Raw genomic sequence first — 19,114 nt, forward strand, 5'->3', positions numbered from 1 at the left:
TAGCATAGGGGACTTCTACCACTTATCGAGTACAAAGCCAAAGTCACTCCTTGAGCTTGCATGACGGCCAATCAAGGAGCTGAGATTACAAATAATAGAAAAAAATGCACATGCTTGAAGACTCCATCGTTCCTTCAAGCTCTCCCACCTTAATATCACAGTAAGTAATTTTATTCTTTACAAGAAAAAAATATGGGAGCAAGCACATAAAAATGACACACTTAAACATAAAAAATCATAAGAGTGATGAAAATAGAGGAGTGATGGCAAGAATAGGTACATATGTGATCAGGCAATAACCTTCTAAGGAATTTACTGGAATTCCTGAGAGGTCATAGAGCATTACACAAGGAAGGAAATGAAACACTGACGACACCTCTTTATCGAAAGGTGGATGGCAGGCACAGCACTTCTAGCCTCTCAAAAAAAAAGTTAAATAATTCCCTACCACATGTCCTCACATGCAATCATAAAGCATTGGTTTTATAGGAATATAACTACAATGTATTTAGGAAGCAGCCCAGTAGCATGAAAGTCACACATTTACCCAAGCAAAAACTGTTAAGAGGAAATAATTTGAAGAATGAAATTATCAGTTATTTAAAAAAAAAAGCCAATTATAAAAGTTCAATTTGTGCCATAGGCAAAAATAAATTCATAATAATTTAGGTTGGGTCAGTTCTACTTTTTTGTCAGTTCAGATTCTTGGCATAGGTTCTCTTTTAGTTCCAGTTCTCAATCAAGGGTTAATTTTCCATTAATTTATGTATTTTCAAAATTTATACATACAGTGCACTCCCGATTATCGTAATGGGCAAATGATGGGCAGAGACGGCACGAATAATGGGAAAACACGGATAACCCAAACTTTCACTTAAATGTCTTGCAATGTTCTTAATTTACTTAAACAATATATTATTATTTATGCTGTTATTCTGTTATTTTAGAGTGCTTCCCGGATTCAATGAGAGCCTTCTTTGCCAGTTCGCGATCTTTTTAGCGGCGATATCATGCTTGTACTCGTATTACTAACGCTCCATGTAAGGCATGGTTTCGAAAACCACACATCCGTGGCTACGTGATAACGGATACAGAAAAGTGGTTTGCACGAATACCTGTAAACCACTGCTCGACGTCAGGAACTACAGTCAGGCCCCACTCCACGTAATCGTGTCTCGCACAAGTTGCCCAGGTTGCAGCAACTGCTGCGCGATGTGTATCCGTGATCAAGGAGCTCAGATGCACGCTGCAAGGCTTGGAAAACAGGAACATAGCGTTACCATGGATGCAGCTAGCATGCGATCGCTTCCATTTTACGAAGGGGATTCTAACGGAAATAATAAACCTGGTGTATCCTCGCGTTAATGCATCAATTCCGATGATTTTGCGTCCGCTTTTATTTTTTTAAAGAAAGCGGAAAAAATTGAGCGAGAGTGAAAATGATGCACGGATAATCCATAGCCTGGATAAACCGCAGCCGGATAATTGGGAGTCCGCTGTGACTTCACATGTTTTATTATTATTGATCACTTTTCATTCATCTACCTTTTGCGCAGTTTTTGAGGTTTTGGCCAAAATAAAATAAAAAAAAACTTGCAAGGCCAACATCCACTTGAATTTTAAAGAATCATCAAGGTATAAGGTCAATATTAACAACATAAATGGTAAAACCACATTTTTTCATTATTTCCATAATCCTTTCATTAAAACAGAATATACTTGTTCCATAAATTGAATTCATAATGAGTTTATGAAACTTAAAGAAATTTTTTTTTCAAATATGACCAAAACCTCCATAAACAACAGAAAAAGAAGATGATTTTCTTTAGGTTATTATGAAACCTACCCGAAATAATAAACCAAGTTACTTCACGAGTGACTGGTTACACATGGCCACTCCATTCATGTAACATCAATTATGATCAAAAACACTTTTCAAATAAGGATCGCAAAAATGGGGTCGTTCCCTCAAGACCCAAAATTACAGTTCATAAAAAGAAATAGGTAGATGAAGGGAAAAATAAGTTACAACAAAAGAAATCTCTTTCCAATTCAGTCATTCGCTTGCGAGTGTAAAATAAGAAGAAGCAAAAGTTGCTGCCCACTCTATTTGAGTTGATGATGTCATTAAGAGTTCCGTCCCATTTGCTCTTTCAGGGAGAACTTTTGATTGAGGGAGAGAATCACTCACAAGTGTGGAAACAACAATGAACCATACCAGTCCCATGGACAAGACTGAGGCGTGGCCAAGACGCTCTGACAAAATTGACGTGCGTGCCAGATATTATAACCGTGTTTGCAAAAGGCCACAAGTTTTTACGGCAAAAAGTTCTACAAGTGAGCGATGGATTGAAGAGAGGTAAATTACCTTCAAACTTATTCACAATCCACAATTAAAGAAAATGGTTGAAAGAGCCCATTCGCTTGGAAATATTTTTGGATACAGTTCTAAATCCATTTCATAGTTCAAGAACAACTGGAATGGAGAACCAAAGAGCTGAACTGACACATTCCGTAATAACAATGAAAAATGTAGAGAAATACAAGATTCTTGTAATAGAAATCATATAATTTAAAAAGGAAAATAGAATGAAATACAGGATGCCAATCCTGGATATCATTCCTTTGAACTTCAGTCAATAACAACAAATAAGATCATTTCATGACATGAAACCAAAGTTCATTTCGAGCAAATAAGTAAAGTAATATCTTCTGGTGAGCACGCAGCTTTTGTAAAGCATGATACATATAATAAAAATCATTCAAAAGAACAAACAAACATTTCAACACCAACACACACACTTTCTTACGAACAAAATCAAACACACCACACTAGGAGATACTCTCATTCACGCAATCTGGAGGGGCTACTATGGCTGACGCAACAGGGGTAAGAAGAAATATAACAAGGTTAGGGATGAGAGATCCTTAAGGCAAGAAAAGAGCCAAGTGCTTCATAACCCAGATGGTCTAGGACTTTGGCCAGAAGGTGAAGGAAACACAGTGATTGAGAGTCAGAGGGGGATAGGTAGGCAGTAATATCACCAGCCGAGGGAAGTCTACACGAGCCAATCCTGCAAGAAATCAGTCAAAACGACTTACAACCATTGACCCAACTACAGTTTAAACTTTCCAAGTACCAGCTTAGGCACACCTTCTGCTCTTAATCACTAGGTGATCAGGCCTGAAATAACATCACCCGAGTGGCTGGCTTGGTGCCAACCAGCACTATCATCACAGACGTCTCTTTTCCATTTCAGCACATTAGAATTGCACCAGTTACATTCTCCCTTTCTTTTCCACCTTTCAAAGAAAAAGAGCTTTTAATCTGGGGACTCCCAAACGAGGGACGGGCAAGACTGGTATAATTAACTCGTTATTTCAAATGAGACATAAAGAGCACCCTCAGAAGCTGGACATATCACTATGGCACCCAGGCTGGATTGTCGGTTCGCCGGGACAGTGGCCGGGATTGGCTAGCGGCACGGCCACACCGTTCCCCGTCACATTGGTACCGCTCCAGCCGCTCTCCTCCCCACATTTCTTCCCTAACCCCTCCCCATCTCGGTTTGTCGACGGCTGAGTCCACTTCCCAGGCCCCCACGTGCTGCCCTTCGACCTCAGAACGGCCACAACCGCCGACGAGGATGCAGAGTTCATCCCCGTGGGCACCGACACCCACAAAGGACCACCATCCCCACACTCGGCCACAAACACTTCCTCATCCTCCTCCTCGTCCTCCACTTCGTCCGCAGCGTTCACCCTCGTCCCATTCTTCCCAGCCATCATCATGCGGTCGTCGTAGAGAGAGAAGCGACCCCGCTTCGAGTCGCCCGGGGTCTTCACCCTCATGCTTGGGTCCTTGAGGTCATCGTCTGACTCCCCAAACACCCTCCGCAGCTGCTCCAAGCTTCGTCGCTGAAGGCTGCCCTTGTCCCGCTTCTTCTCCTCCCTCTTGGTGACATCTTCCGACTCGTCCGAGAGGGCTAACGTTGATGGCCTCCTTGAATTGCATCGAAATTTTTCAATTGAATTAGAAATATTATCCTGGAGCCGTAGCTCCTTCGGAACATAAGGGCAATTTGACGGTAAAACAACTCTCAATTCGATAGTAAAATTGAAATTTTTATAACTTATTTGAGGAAAAAAGCTAATGAAGAAGAGGTGGGCTACAATCAATGGCACACTGAAATTGGTTTGAATTCTTTAAACCATAATAGATTCACTGTCCCGTAGCAACAGCTTGGTAATAACGAAACACAATCTCTATGTAAATGAGCTCTCAATGTGATTATAAGAATAAAATTTCTAGAATTGAGGATGAAGAAAAAGTAAATATGTAAAACAGAGAAAGCAAACAATATGTAAGTATAAAAATAAATAATAGGCAATGAAACACAACAATAATCATTTAACCATCAAATAGCTCCCAAAATGATGGAAAATGCAGAGAGATAAACTGCATAATACAGTAAAACCTCTATGTAGTGAACCTCTTTACGTCGTAAACGTCTGTACTTCGTACCACCCCAACAGTCCTGTCAGATAATACATGTAAATTTATAGGCAACCTCTCATGGTTCGTACCTCTTTATCTCATAAACCTCCTTTTATCATAGGAAGGTGACACCCCTGAGACAGTCAAACTATCTCCGCAAATTGCCAAGAAACCATTAATGCAGCTGTGATTATGTACATGGAATAACATTTTCAGTGATAAATGTTTCATGCTTATTTTTTTTGATACACCTTTAATTTGCTGGTATTTTCACATTAACCATTAATTATTGCTTGAGAGCATACCAAACAGTAAATAAGGAAAAGGTATCCAACTATCCCTATCATTTAAAGTGACTTTAGAATTAAGAGAGAACACATCACTTTCCTTGGGATCATGGTAAAAATTGCGCGACAGCACACACCTTCAGTTATATATAGTTCTATTTACCTATAAGTTCTCACATACTACGTTCAATAAATAAAAGAGGTGACAAGAGCATCCTATAATCCCTTGCCGGCGGAAATATTTCAACTAATTTCACTCCCATCCATGGAGACAAAAATATGTACTCTACCGCATTGCTACTTGTGCTTCCAAATGAAAGAAAAATCATGAAATTACCATGACTCAAAATAAAACATCCAGTTTTGCAATTATTATATTCCCATACATATTTCCATTTATTGTCCTCAGCAATAGTCTCGCGTCCTGTGTATTATTGCCGTGAAATCTGACTCTTCTGTCAGGGGCCCAGGACGTCAATTTGTAGCAATCCTGAACATCACTCCACGCACAACCAAGTTAGGTGTGGGAGACAACTCATTAGCCAATATGCGGTAGAGGAATGAAATTTTTTACTGTCGTGCAGTTCGCCAAGCATTCTCAATGGCATGTCACTTTGTTTAGCAGACCCAACAATTCTGTGTGCCCTCTACAAAGTTTTTCTTAGGATCCATACATGCATTGTAGTTTGGAGTGAGGGAATTTGACGAAATTGTCAAAAACACGCTCAATTTATTATCTAATTCTTGCAGAAATTACAGTGTTTATTTATTTTTTGTAATCTTTAACATGTCATATGTTATAAAAATGATAAATCAATTTTCTAAAGGAGAATTTTCAATAATTTGTCATAAATTTTGAAAACATACGAAAATTACATTATTAATTACAGGCCGATGATCGATTCTATAAATAAAAGAAGGTGGCTGCTTGACATTACCACAAAATGAGCAATTTCCTAGCCATAAACGAGGCAGCCAGAAGAAAGATGTAGCAGTGACCTTTGGAATACCACCATCCACCCTGACATCTATTATAAAGAACCGCAGAAAAACATAAGAAACTGTATATCGAGGCTACACAAGTAAAAAAAACTCAGACAGTGAAATACATGGATCTTGACTAGGTTAATTTTGATTGGTTGACGGAAGGCAGAGCCAGAAACATACCAATATCTGGACCGATTTTACAGCAGAAGGCTAGGGAAATTGCATTGAAGATGGGAATTAATAATTTTCAGGCTTCCAATGGTTGGTTGCAAAAGTTTAAAAACTGGTGTATTCTTACGACTTTGAAGATGTGTGGAGAAGATGTGTGTGGGTCAGTGATGTAATATTATAATCAGGTACAAACAATCAGTTATCTTTAATGCTGATGAGGCTGGATTTTTTTTAAAACCAGCAACCAGATAGATGATTTTTGAACCAGAAATTGGAACCACTTGTCATTGGTGAATTTAAAAAACCAAAATGCTTAAAAAAGAAACTTCCTTGCTAAAACAGGAATTCTGTAAACTCATGGATGACAGCATCTATATTCCAGGAGTGGTTGTGTGTGATTGACTCTAAAATGGGTATGAGCAATAGAAAAACCGTCCTAACTCTTGACAAATGCAGAGCCCATAAAACTGAAGGAATTGTGGTAAGAAATATAAAACTATTGTACCTCCCTCCAAACACTACCAGCTAATTACAACCGCTAGATCAGGGAATCTTCTCTTTGGTCAAAAGGCATTATCGAAAACAGCTAGTGATTCTATTAAGGAGATTTGTATTTGTTTAGGAGAGTGGATAGTGAAAATGACATTAAAAAGTGTTTATGGAACATCCTTCAGGCCATGCACAGGCTGTGCCTTTCATGGAAGGAATTAGAACCTTTAGCTATTCAGAAATGCTTCATCAAGGGCAAGTTTATGGGTGGTAGCAGAGAGGAGGAAAGTGAGATGTTTGAGAACATTCGAATCTACAGAGTGGGATAAAATGAACAAAATAGTAGACACAAATATAACATTTGAAGACTTTGTAAATATCAATAATGATTTGCCAGTGACTGAAGCACTCTTTGGAAAATCGGGGGATCCAGGTTCAAATCCCGGTCAAGGTGAATTATTTTTTCTCAGTGGATTTTTTGGACAATTTGTGCATTACGGGTGACTCCGTAAAGATATCTCTGTGGCTAGTCCCAGGAATCTTAAATTAGTCAGAGCGACCGCCTCTATGTGGTCAAAGTTCAGGCTTTGCTCTCCAGCTGTGGCGCTGTGCGCACGGTTTGCACTGTTCGTGGCATCATATGCTCAGCAGTCCATACCACCTTGTTTGGTAGACCTCAAATTCCCACATTCTGGTAATAGATTCAACTCAAACTTTTTTAAAGCTCAATATTATTTTTCCATTAATAAAGGATGTGAATGACCAGTAAGAAATCTACACCGGATGAGTAGTTTTGTAACTACAAGATCAAGAGGCTATAACTCAGAAAAAAGACAATGCAAGCAGAAGAAACAAATAGGAGACATACCTTGTGCCTCCCCCATCCGACGACTGTCTCCCCCACCCGGCCGCCTTCCCACTCAGGTTTGACGACAAAACTTTGGCTTTTGCGTCGAGCTGGTAGTCCGGCTCCACCCCCACGACCTTGACGAGGGTCGAGGAGCCGTCCAGACAGCTGCCGGACCCGACACCCCCGTTCCCGACCAGGCACACTTTGGTTTGAAGCAAGTTCGACTTGGCTTCCTCCTCCTCCTCTTCCTTCCCCCTCCCCCCACTCTCCACCCCCTCCCTCTCTGCTCCCCCTCCCACCTCGCCCATCAACATCGCACCCAAGCTGCGCCTGCTCCTCCGACTGCCCTCCAGAAGCTTACCCAGGCCCCCCCAACCCCTCTTGCCCCCTCCCAGCCAACCACCCCACCTCCTACCGCTCCCGTTCTCCGCACCGACCTTCTTCCCCCCCTTGTTGCTAATCCCATTCCCTGGAACGTTTGGCTGCTTTGGCATGGTCGGGTAGCCCGATTCGTACACTGCATTCTGCACGTAGGGGATGGGAGTGGCGGGGCGTGGGGTGGTCGTCGACGTGTTCTGCCCCTGGCCCAGGTAGTCGTGCATGAGGAGCGAGTGTGTCTCCGCCTCCGAGGATGACGCAGAGGACGACGAGACCACGGCACCCGACTCCGTTCCCCTCCTGTGCTTCATGGAGCGCTCGATGAGCGTGTTCCCGTTGCACGAGAAGTCCTCGGCCGGTTCGAGCATGAGGTTGCGTTCCATGCAAGGGTTGCGCCCCTGGTGGGGTTGAATCGCAGGGGGAGGGGCAGGGGATGGGCACATCACGGCGGCAGACCTCTGAACTGCATTATTGGCATTCTTGTCTGAAAAATAGCAGAACAAATTTATGTGAAACTTCTACTATGATGGCAAAATATTTTTAAATCAACTATTAGTGCCGTCAGTGTCTACATAAGTAGGCTTAATCAAACACAACAGCCTGTAAAATTTCCACTTGAACGGTGAAATATTTTGTTATAACAAATTAGTACATAGCAAAGCATTAGTACATAGTCATTGTAGTTATAGCTAAGGTTTCTGTCTAATATCACATTCTCTATCATGTCATCTATTGCCACTATGTTGACTGGTATCATTAACTTCAGACATGAGCAAAGGCTTTTTTTTTTTTTTAAATCTTGTAAAGTGCAAAGAGTATAAAAATATTAAGTTTTTATTGCCTTTCCATTTACTCAACACTAATTACACTAGAAGTCTAATCTATGCATTCCAGCACTGGTATGAGATCAAGACCATGTTGATAGACATGATCCCCAGTCAATGTATTACTCCAATCTTTTTAACCCTTCCATGCTGGCGCCTAAAATAGGAAAATGTTTTCTATGCTATGAGTAGCATGAGAATATTTGAAACCTCTCGGTGCGGAGCTCTTTCACGGGTTGGAGTTACCCTGGTATTTTAATCCCTCAAATTTGGGGCCCAACTCAACGCCCGTCCCTCACCCCAGCCACTGGTCTACACCCTCTAGCCCTATCTTAGCACAAATCCACGATCAACTTATTGCGTTACCAGTGTTTTTTTTTCAACCAAATATTGCATTTGATTTTCAATAATTTTATCTTCTAAAAGAATTACGAACATTTTTTATGCATTGTGGAATTTTCTACAGATTTTTAGCGTTAATAATGACAAAGTTAGTGAACATAAGGTACTAAGACTATAAATCCAGTTGTCCATTATTTTTAATGCTTTTATTTCATTTAAAAATTGCTTACCCACATAACAAAACGATGAATTCATTTCAAAGTATTAACAAATTGTAGAATGCAACAAAATGTATCACTGAAAGAACGATTAAAAATAAAACCAATTCGCAACGGATTCCTTCAGTGAGGATGATCATAAATGAGTGGGAGGGTTGGGCTTAATTGCTGGAGAGTGGCCCTAAGGTCTCGGGCTGGGCCTGAATGCGTTCGACAATTGCTACCTCAGCGGTCACTACCCTTCCCTCGCATTGGCTGGAGCTGACGTTCGGTTGTCTGCGTTGAAAAATCCATGACAGCTATACCCCTTGGTAGGTCTTCTGCATAAGAAAATGCCCGTAGGCTCCACCCGACATTCGGAGCAAAAGGGTTAAGAGATTATACTGTAACTACGGGATTAAAGACAAATTGGTACATTCTAGCAACATTCATTGAATATCATTCTAAAATTAGGTTCTACTATCAAAAACTTTGAAAAATCTCATTTGAATTAATCTAAGAAAATTACAAATTGGTTCCTAGATTTTAATCCCATTACATTATGATATTTTAATGCATTGAATGAGAAATTTGAAACCTAAAATTATGACTTAAAATAATTTTAGGCTATAGCAATTATAAGACAATAGCACAAATAAAATTAAACTAGGAAAAATAACATCAGATTAATCAATATTTAAAAGAAATATTTTCTACTCTGTGAATGAATTGTGTGAGTATGAAATGAATGCGGAAATGTATTCATTGAACATCAGCTAGTAATAGCCTTGTCACCCGAATAATTAAAGTATTCTATCACAACTGCACGATGCTCTAAAAATTCCCGAGCCCCCGAGTGGCAGTTACGTATGGCAAAAACATCCCAGCTTCAAAGGATGGATGAAACTTACATGATGGGTTTTGTGGCAAAGGATCAGGGTATGGCAGTACGACAGGTGAAGGTGATGGACCTGAAGGAGTTATTGCCACCATTGTCTCCCCTGTGACTTCAGACACAGTCGACTCCCTTGTCTCCTTGCCAGAAATACTGGAACAGCCTGAGGAAAAGAATCAAATGCTTAATAATACCACTTGCTCCATCAATTAATACTGTTTTTCTAATTTTTGAGGCTGGATATTTGAAACAATATTCTTTAGTTGAAAGCAAGTATTAAAGCTTAAGATGCTTAACATGTTAGGTGCTCATGGAGTAAAAATGAAATTTATCATTATTAGGTCAACAAATATTGAGCCCAATTGGTTAACACACTCAATGCTGAGAAAATTTATCATAACACACCGCCACGCGGAAAAAATATTTTGCAATAATATCATATATTATGTCTTCCTTAATCGTATACAATCATACATAATTCAAAATTATTAAAATTTTCGCTATTAATAAAGAAAATAATAAATATCATAATAAAATTATAATAAATATATTATAATAAAAAGAAGGCAAAAAATCTGCTGCAAGCAAACGACTTGTATCCAGTCACAGGAGAAGACACACTGAGACGCTGGGCACAATTGCAGGGTCTAGTAGAAGACACGGAGGCAGATGGCGGGCCGAAAAACCTAACGGGACCGATGCCTTGTATTCAAGGCATCCGCGTCCTAGGCTAGCGCGGGATGCCTTGAATTCAAGGCATCCGCATTGAGTGTGTTAATTGATCTCATGGACCACAATGAGGACTTGAGAAACTAACACTTTCAGAAATCTCAGTCTGGCATTCACTGTGGTGGAAAATGGCATGGTGGCGCAACAGGTATCATAGCTGACTGGGCAACAAGGAGAGGTGCGTTCCAATACATGGTAAGGTCTTCAACAAGAGGAGATCATCACATCACAAATTTTAAATTAAGGAGGATAGGAAATTTATGCAAACTGACACTGTGGTGCTGAAGATAAATGGCTCACACAAATTGATTCATTAATTTAAGAAGACACCAACGACATTTGCAAATCTATATTTGGCCTGAATAAAAAGCATCAAGTAAGTATGTTAATGAGAGAGCAACTTAGGCAAACTGGAACCACAGGACAAAAATTACATGGGTGAAACTAATTGCAACTGTAATTTAGGATGAAAACAGTGGCGCAATCAAATCTACCGTATTTCTCCAAATATAGTCCCCATCTGAATATAGTCCCCCCCTTAATTTTGAGGCTTCAGTTTCAGGAAAAGTTTAAAAAAAATGCATTCGAATATAGTCCCCCCCTTTTACTTTTACCACAGGCATTTTTGGAAAAAAGGGGGGACTATATTCATAAATATACAGTAATTTAGGTCCTACCAAGGGTGATCACGTAATGGCTGCATACTCACCATCTGTCGTGTCATCACCCGAGTCCACACTCCCAATATTTCCGGAGTGATGCTGCATCACAGATGATGATGAGATCCCACAGCAACGGGGAGGCTGCTGATGGAGGACTGCAGCATTGCTCACATATCCCGTCTGACTAGACCCCTGAGCCCATCCCCCGGCCACAGCCGACGTAGAGGAAATAGCTGGCGTGGTTGACGTGAACGATGACGACGTGGGATTCACTGTGGGACTCACACCAGAAGCATAAATAGTTGCTACAAAGAAAAACAAGCAAGTCATAACCTTGCATTACAAAAGTCGTAAGGCATTGTATGAGGACAGCAGTCCCTTTTTTTCCAATATTAATGTAATCCAGAGGACTGATCAAAAAGAGAAGTCCATCGTACGTACGTTGAATCAGCATTATTTCTGGACAATGAATCAGAGTTTAAGAGCATCAGTCCATGTAAGTTTTACTAAGTTAAAATTTTTTCAAAAGCAAATAACATACATAATACAGTAAACTCTTGATTTTACGAAGCAGGATTTTACGAAGTTTTCGATTATACGAAGTGATATTGCGGTCCCGGTGAAAAGCCTATGCTAAATACATGGCGCTATTCGATTATACGAAGTTTCGATTATACGAAATTTTTTGAATTTACGAACCTCGGCTCGGTCCCTAGGAGCAAATGGCATTCGTTTATACGAACTACGGCAAAAATTTGTCAACAAAACTAGTTACGCCGGCGTAAGTAGCTAAAAAATCAGCGCTTCCAACTGTGGTCCATCAAAAGTGCGAAATCGTAAATGATAATGCAACTTTGGAGAGAAATGGGTCGCCAAAAACCTCACTGTGGGAATTTAGGGGGAGTAGGAGTTCAGTTAAAATATCGCGGCTGACATTATGCCCCTATTTACGTGCCTGTTCGTAAACATAGCATCGACAATAATTCGTAGTTTAACATGTCAGGAAGGTCGCGCGGAGTATTTCGTACACCCCTAATTAACCCTTTGCACTGCTGTGAACGTACTTCGAAGACTACTTGACTACTTTTCGCCGAAGCACTTCGAAGGGTCCCTAATCCGGGACCCTTTCCTCGACGAGCTCACCCTCGCTGGCCCCTGAAACTGGGCTATTTTTTAATGCATTACCTGACGCAACCCTGGGTTTCAAAGGGCAAAGGTGCCATGGGGGGAAAAAGAGTAAAGTGCGTGTTACTGGGGGGCTGTGCGCCAACCAAACGGGCACGGACAAAATAAGCCCGTTGTCATTGGGAAATTTGAAAGGCCACGGTGCTTAAAACATGTAAAATTGGAAGCCCTCCCCGTTGTTTACCATGCAAATAAAAACAGCTGGATGACCCGAGAAATTTTCCAGCAAACGGTTATACGTCTACAGAGAAAAATTGCTGGAGAGAACAGCAAAATTGTTTTAATAATGGATAATGCCACCGTACATAAATACGTGGAAGATCTAAAATTGGCTAATGTTCGAGTCCTCTTTTTACCCCCGAACTCGACTAGCAAGTCCCAGCCCTTGGACCAAGGCATTATCCAGGATTTTAAAGTCCTATACCGGAAGAAGCTTGAGCGGTATTACTTGCGATGGATCGGTATGTATACATTCATCTATTTTGCTCATGTGCGTTTGGATATCGATTTAGATATTTTTATTCATGATTATCATTCTTTCAAATCTATTTGCTAATTTTATAAATGGGAACAGAAATTAATAACATACCGAAATGGACGTTGATACATGCAATCCGCGCCATAATATCTTTTCGTGTATATATTGGCCTTTGTGAATGAACAACTTAAATATCTTAAGTACTGGGCTCTATTTACCGCCAATTTATATTTCAAGCTTCTCGTAATGAAGACGCACTTCCAAGTCTAACCATGAACTTTCTTCTCACGCGCTTCCCCGTTCTCCCATGCTGGGGTTCTGTCTTTCCAAAGCCGTCCCTTCCCTCCTGCCGCCTTTGGCTGATCTTGCTGACACCCACCTTACCCATCCCAAACCCCTCCTTCCCCAGCATTTCCCATTCACTCCCTCCCTAAGGAGACTGAGCTTGTGTGCGTCGCAAAAAAATACGGCCCCCAAAAGTAGACTGAGGCAGAGCTGAAGGCCATTTCCCCACCCTTCTTTGTCCTGCCCCCTTCACCAGTCATTGTGCTGACCACACTTCTTCCCTCAGGCAATCCCCATCCCACTCTTATTCACCCCACCCACTGGGAACGTTCCCCGATTGTGGAGAAGGGCATGGTTCATCTTTACCTGCAAATTAACCGGAGAGAGGCGGAAGAAGTATCTTCCACTATCGGGAAAATGGTGCCGCGCTTATAATTGTCTCTCTTCTTCTCAGCTGACTTTTCAATTGAAATTAATTTCTTTGCTCTTTCCATACTATATTTATTTACGATTATGGCGCGACTATTTTTTAGTGCTAAAACTAAGAAAATCTTTTCTCTATGTCAATGATCCTTTGCCTAACTTTCAATACGGCGGAGAAAGGAACACGAAAACTAAATGAGGTGACGGTACAGGTTTTTGCGTGTCATTTTTTGGGAATTCACGCTAGCGAACCAATACTTAACCACGTTGAGAAATGATAAAACGTCTCTTGTAGGAAAACAAACAATGTGGATAATAACGTTTCTATCTATATTTCTCCGATACTGTAAGATGTTTCTCCTGTCGTTTTCTGGTTGGAACCTTGCTCCTGTCGGCATAAAAGGAGAGAAACATACTATATGAACAGGTCATCTCACACCCGGTATGAAGAATACAGTCCTGATGAAGAATTAAGTCTTTTATGGCAACGTCTGCGAAGATGATGGAACACAGTAGTCGGACGGAGAACTCAAACAGAATTTACTTCAAATATTCGCCAGAAGATAATCACATCCTACGTTATTTATGATCGTAATTGAATCTCAGTGAAAATAGAGCACATTCTGCTAAAAATACGAAGTAACTCGAAATATTAACTTACGAAGGTTATTTTGGAAACGGGCTAAGACCCTTGTTTTTCTTTTTTTCTCGTCACTGAGCGATAGAGGGCGACATAAATGGCGGTTAGGCCGGCTGCCGCTAAAATTCCGTGGGTGTCAGAAACAAATATCTATCTTTTGCATACTTAATAGTAGCTATTGGCTCCTAACCACAAATTTATTACTGTTAATTCTTATAATAAACATTGCAATCCATTATTTGATTACGTTTTCTAAACTGGTCGGGAATTTCTTTAGCGATCGTTGATGTTGAAGTATGAACAAGAAATGGGAATTTTATGGTGGTATAATTATTTAACGATTTTTCACATCATAAATTGATAGCAAAAAGCCTTTTCTATGAATTATACCGAGAATAACCACCGAAAACATTTAAATAAGACCACTAAAGACAAAAAACGGCGGAAGAAACAAAAGCGAACATTTTTTTCGTGACTTATGAAAAAGGTTTGAATTTACGAAACTCGATTTTACGAAGTGCCAATTTTCCGGTCCCACTGACTTCGTAAAATCAAGAGTTTACTGTAATTACATAATTAATATCATACTGTAGAAAAAGAGAAAAAATGGGTAAACTTTGAAATTTTGAAAGAGTCAAAATCAGCTCAGATTGAATGTCGAATCCATTGTAAGTGGAATCCATTGTTAAGCGGGGCTAGACTGTACTTAAAATTTTATTCTTGATAAGAAATTGAAACAATTGTAACTTAAAATAGATAATATATTATTCATTCTAGGCTGATTTCAGCCTTTTTTAACTACACAAAAACTTCAAAATCAATTAATTGGCACACATTCAATCATGACCAATGCTTAAAATAGTAGGCTTATCGCCTAAGACTGTCTTATAATGAAATAAATCACTAATGATGAATTTCAGAGACAGGGATTGCCACTTGTGAGAGAGAGGTTAATTAAGTTTCATTAAAAAGAGACTATTACCTATGACAACGTTAATTTAATGTAAACATTTTTCATTAAAAATAAAGCTCCCTCTTGCTACAGCCACCGAGAAAATTAATTCAATAATGCAATAATAAGAAGTGACACCCTCCACTGGAAAGGAAAGTGGCAAGGATTGAGCCAACCACATTTTCACTGGAATACATACAGGGAAAAGGGCGAAGGAGTGAGGTACCATTTACTGAAGTATGAACCAGTCAGAATGCACAGGAACCTGGACATTAAAATACAGAAGGGCGTGCATTATAAGAGCCAGTGAGATGAGAAAAAAAGAATGCATCAACAGGTATGTTGAAGGGTATTTTACTCCTGATCTTTGCTTTTTCACACATCTATTTTCTCTAAAAATTTTCAACCATGAGAACATTGAATTTTGACCAGGAACCCTACATACAGTGCAACCTCGATATAACGACACCCCACGGTGCACTGATAAACACTCGCTATAGCGAATTTTCGCTTTACCGGAAGTGGAGCAAATAATAGCCACTATACCTGTTGCGAACAGATATACAGGAACAGGAGTTGTGCGGCGACAGATAAACATCTATCCGATAAACGTAAGCATAAATCCAGACGAAAGGCGATGTTTTTTTGCATCACTAAATTTCCTTACTCAAATAACGACTAACTATTCAAACAATTTATAAGCGCCGCACTGAATAAAAATCATGCAAAGCATTGTTTCGTCAATCATTATATTTATCGAACGAGAGTTTACCACATAAATTTGAGACTGAGCACTCCATTAACTTCATTTCTAACAAATCGCTAGCAGTTACAGAGGTTAAGGAGTCTTGATGAAAGTCTTCCGGCGGTGAAACCCTCGCTATAGCGAGAGCCAACACCGAAAGGGTCTCGTAAAAACGAATTTTTTTAACACGCTTATTATAGGGTCAATTGACGGTGCATCGGCTATCTCTCGTAATAGCGGGGGTGTGGCTATAGCCTGTACTCGCTTTAACGAGGTTCCACTGTAGTACATTATTATCACCAGATGGTCACATGGAATGCCTAAAGAAATTGTAAGAAAAATGAACCTTTCAGACAAAATGAAAACATTTTCCTTTTTCAAAATGCATTCAGCACTAAAATTTAAGGAAAACACTTCCACTTCCACCCATCTGAATGAAATAATCCCTAACGTCCAGTGGCCTGATTACTGGTGCATCATTCAAATCGGCAAATATGCACATAATACTGTTTCACCCTGTGCAACTAGGGAAAGGATTCCATAGCTATTATAATGAGGGAATGTCATGATTTATGGTAATTATTCCAATATTTGGAGGGCCCTAAAAATATTAATTCATACAACAACTCATTTGCATTTAAAAAAATGCCATGGGTTAGGGAGACTTTAAGTTTGATAAAAGGAGATACTGTTTGGAGGTTTAAAATAGATGAGAAAAATCACTTGAGCACCAAAATGGGCATTTTTTGCATTCAGCAATTTCTTTTAAGTTTCTGAGTGTCAGGCAAGATTATTCACCTCTTCGATGCCTGTCCCAAAGAGAGGAAAGCTCTGAGAGACGCTCCTCCACACACAGAGCTGTCAGTCTTGCTTCTGCGTCGTGGTCCCAACAGTCTTCCACTGTTTCCCGAAGCAGCCTTGCAGCGGGGCAAGAGGGCTCCCTCCACGCGTCTGGGAACAAAGGTCTCGCCTTGCGCTTCGAAACCAGGACCTGCATCTGCTCCAAAGATGGGTGGATTCCTGGAGGGAAGAGAATGAATGCACTGATCACAAATTTTACTTTTTTTTGTTGAATGTTGTGGAGTTTGAAAATTAAAGAGAAAGTATTTGCCTATTTTTAGATTTGTTTTCTACTTTTTGAGTTATTCTCCACAAAAAATGGATGTCCTTATCCCTCATTCAAAGAAGAATTTGATGAACTCATGACAAGTGGGCGGTTGCCTCTCCGTTAATCATCTGCCTGGTGCATGGGCATCTAGTGGTCCTTTCTTGTACACAGTGAGAGTGATTCCTTTCCTTAAGGAAAATCTTAACTTAAACGAGCAAATCAGTGGCTCCCAAAGTAGGTGCTAACGCTCCCTGGGGGGTGGCACCCTAGACTATGGGGATTAGTTTTTCTCTTGCCTTAATCTAAATTCCCCGGCATTTCCATCAGTTCTAGGCCTCATTTTGAATTCCCTGACTGGTACAAACCCAGGGAACATTTACACACATACGCTTTCCTCACAATGGAAAGTTTTCTGGCTGACAGATAAGACACAAGAGAGACTCCTTACCTATCTCGGCCTCAAAGGGCATCTTGTACGGTGGCGGCTGGGGCACTTGCATTGACGGAGGTGGGGTTGAGTGCGGGGTGACCGTGGGCTGCGACGCTGGTGATGTGGAGCTCCTCCAGGCCCTCGCCTGCGCTGGGGCGCCCTCGACGGGTGAGCCCTGGGTTGGGGGCACTGGGGAGATGGGCACGAGGGGGGACGGGGGACCACTGGTCGGTGGCGCTACCGGAACATTCACCGAGGGAGGACGAGTCTGTATCGGGACGAGGGGGCTCTGGAGGGGGGTGGGGGGGCCTGTTCTGTTGGGCACGGCCGTCACTGTCGTCGAGCAGTGGTTGGGGATGATGGGAATTGGGGCCACGACCGTGTGAGAGGGAGGGTGGTACTGGTTGAGGATCTGGTTGTGGTGCATGGACTGGTGGTAGGGGAAGGAGAGGGGCCGGTGGTGGGCATAGTGGTGGGAGTATAGGTCCGTGCAGCGCATGGCCGTCTCCCAGAGGACGAGGCCCAGGGCGTACACGTCTATTTGCTTCAGGGACGACTCACAATCCCTGAGGTTCACTGCACCCTCAAGGACTTCAGGTGCCATGTAGCGCAAAGTACCAACCTGGAAAATAAGAGTAGACAATCTTGAAGCAGCACGGCAGTTTACTAGGCAAAGACAGGTTTACTTAATGAATAAGACTACTACAGCAGTGGCTCAAGAATGACATCTTGCCACTGATATCCACACAGTCCCTTGTGAGTCAATGCACTTCGTAATGGCATAGGTAGAAAAACAAAGAAAGTGGCAGTAGTGAAAGAGAAATGATTTCATATCCTCTTCTTTATGAGAAAATTAAATCAATTTGTGTCTTACAATTGATCCCTTATGTTGAGGGCAAACTATAAAGTAAGCTCTCCAATTTTTTTTTGTCATTGAATATGGCATTTATTTTAATTGTTGGAAAGATATTGGCTTCAGCTATTTTTCGATGTAGTTACCCTGGTGCGAGATGACTTTTCTCATCTGCTTGATGAACTTTTGAATACCATTATCATACTAGCTTCCATCTGCATTGCGAAGGTAGGCATTGACCTCCTCTTGCTTCTCGCTGTCCGTCGCGAACTCCATCCCTTCTAAGTGTTTCTTTATGGAACATGTGGAAATCACTGGGTGATAGAGTCCAAAAACTCATCTACTTCCTCTACCAAATGGTGCAAAATGTCTTCCGCACATTCCACGAGCGGCCTCTGGTTATCTTCGGTGAGCCGTTTGGGCATCCACCTGGATGTGAATGTGTGCACGGCCGAAAGGGAACTTAAGGCACTCCTTATGAATGTTTTTAACATACATACATTTTTCACCATAAATTTCAACCAATAGGCCATTAATGTTGATAATTGTCACCTTTTTCCTGATCAAAAATCGCATAACAGATTTCACACTTAGAAGGAGATGTAAGGGAAAGCCCCATGGAAACGGCTGGTTGATAACTTCTTTGTGGCCGTTGAGAGTGGTAGTGTAGGAACCACGGAACACAGTGGTGTTGACGGATTGCTCC

The 19,114-nt window shown here is 41.0% G+C and overlaps 1 protein-coding gene across 1 annotated transcript in view; it reads right to left on the reverse strand.

The window, feature by feature from the left end:
• Positions 1-2,446: 2,446 nt before the first annotated feature.
• Positions 2,447-19,114, reverse strand: part of LOC124165878 (bone morphogenetic protein receptor type-2-like) — a 197,439-nt gene continuing 180,771 nt past the window's right edge. The window contains exons 10-16 of the mRNA XM_046543415.1: positions 17,574-18,177; positions 16,816-17,037; positions 11,357-11,614; positions 9,935-10,081; positions 7,582-8,144; positions 7,301-7,530; positions 2,447-4,003 (exon numbers count right to left, since the gene is read on the reverse strand). Coding sequence (XP_046399371.1) covers positions 3,406-4,003; positions 7,301-7,530; positions 7,582-8,144; positions 9,935-10,081; positions 11,357-11,614; positions 16,816-17,037; positions 17,574-18,177 — 2,622 coding nt within the window. The 3' untranslated portion in view covers positions 2,447-3,405. The remainder of the gene's footprint in view (positions 4,004-7,300; positions 7,531-7,581; positions 8,145-9,934; positions 10,082-11,356; positions 11,615-16,815; positions 17,038-17,573; positions 18,178-19,114) is intronic.

The sequence above is a fragment of the Ischnura elegans genome, chromosome 9, assembly GCF_921293095.1.
Source record: "Ischnura elegans chromosome 9, ioIscEleg1.1, whole genome shotgun sequence".
NCBI classification, from domain to species: domain Eukaryota; kingdom Metazoa; phylum Arthropoda; class Insecta; order Odonata; family Coenagrionidae; genus Ischnura; species Ischnura elegans.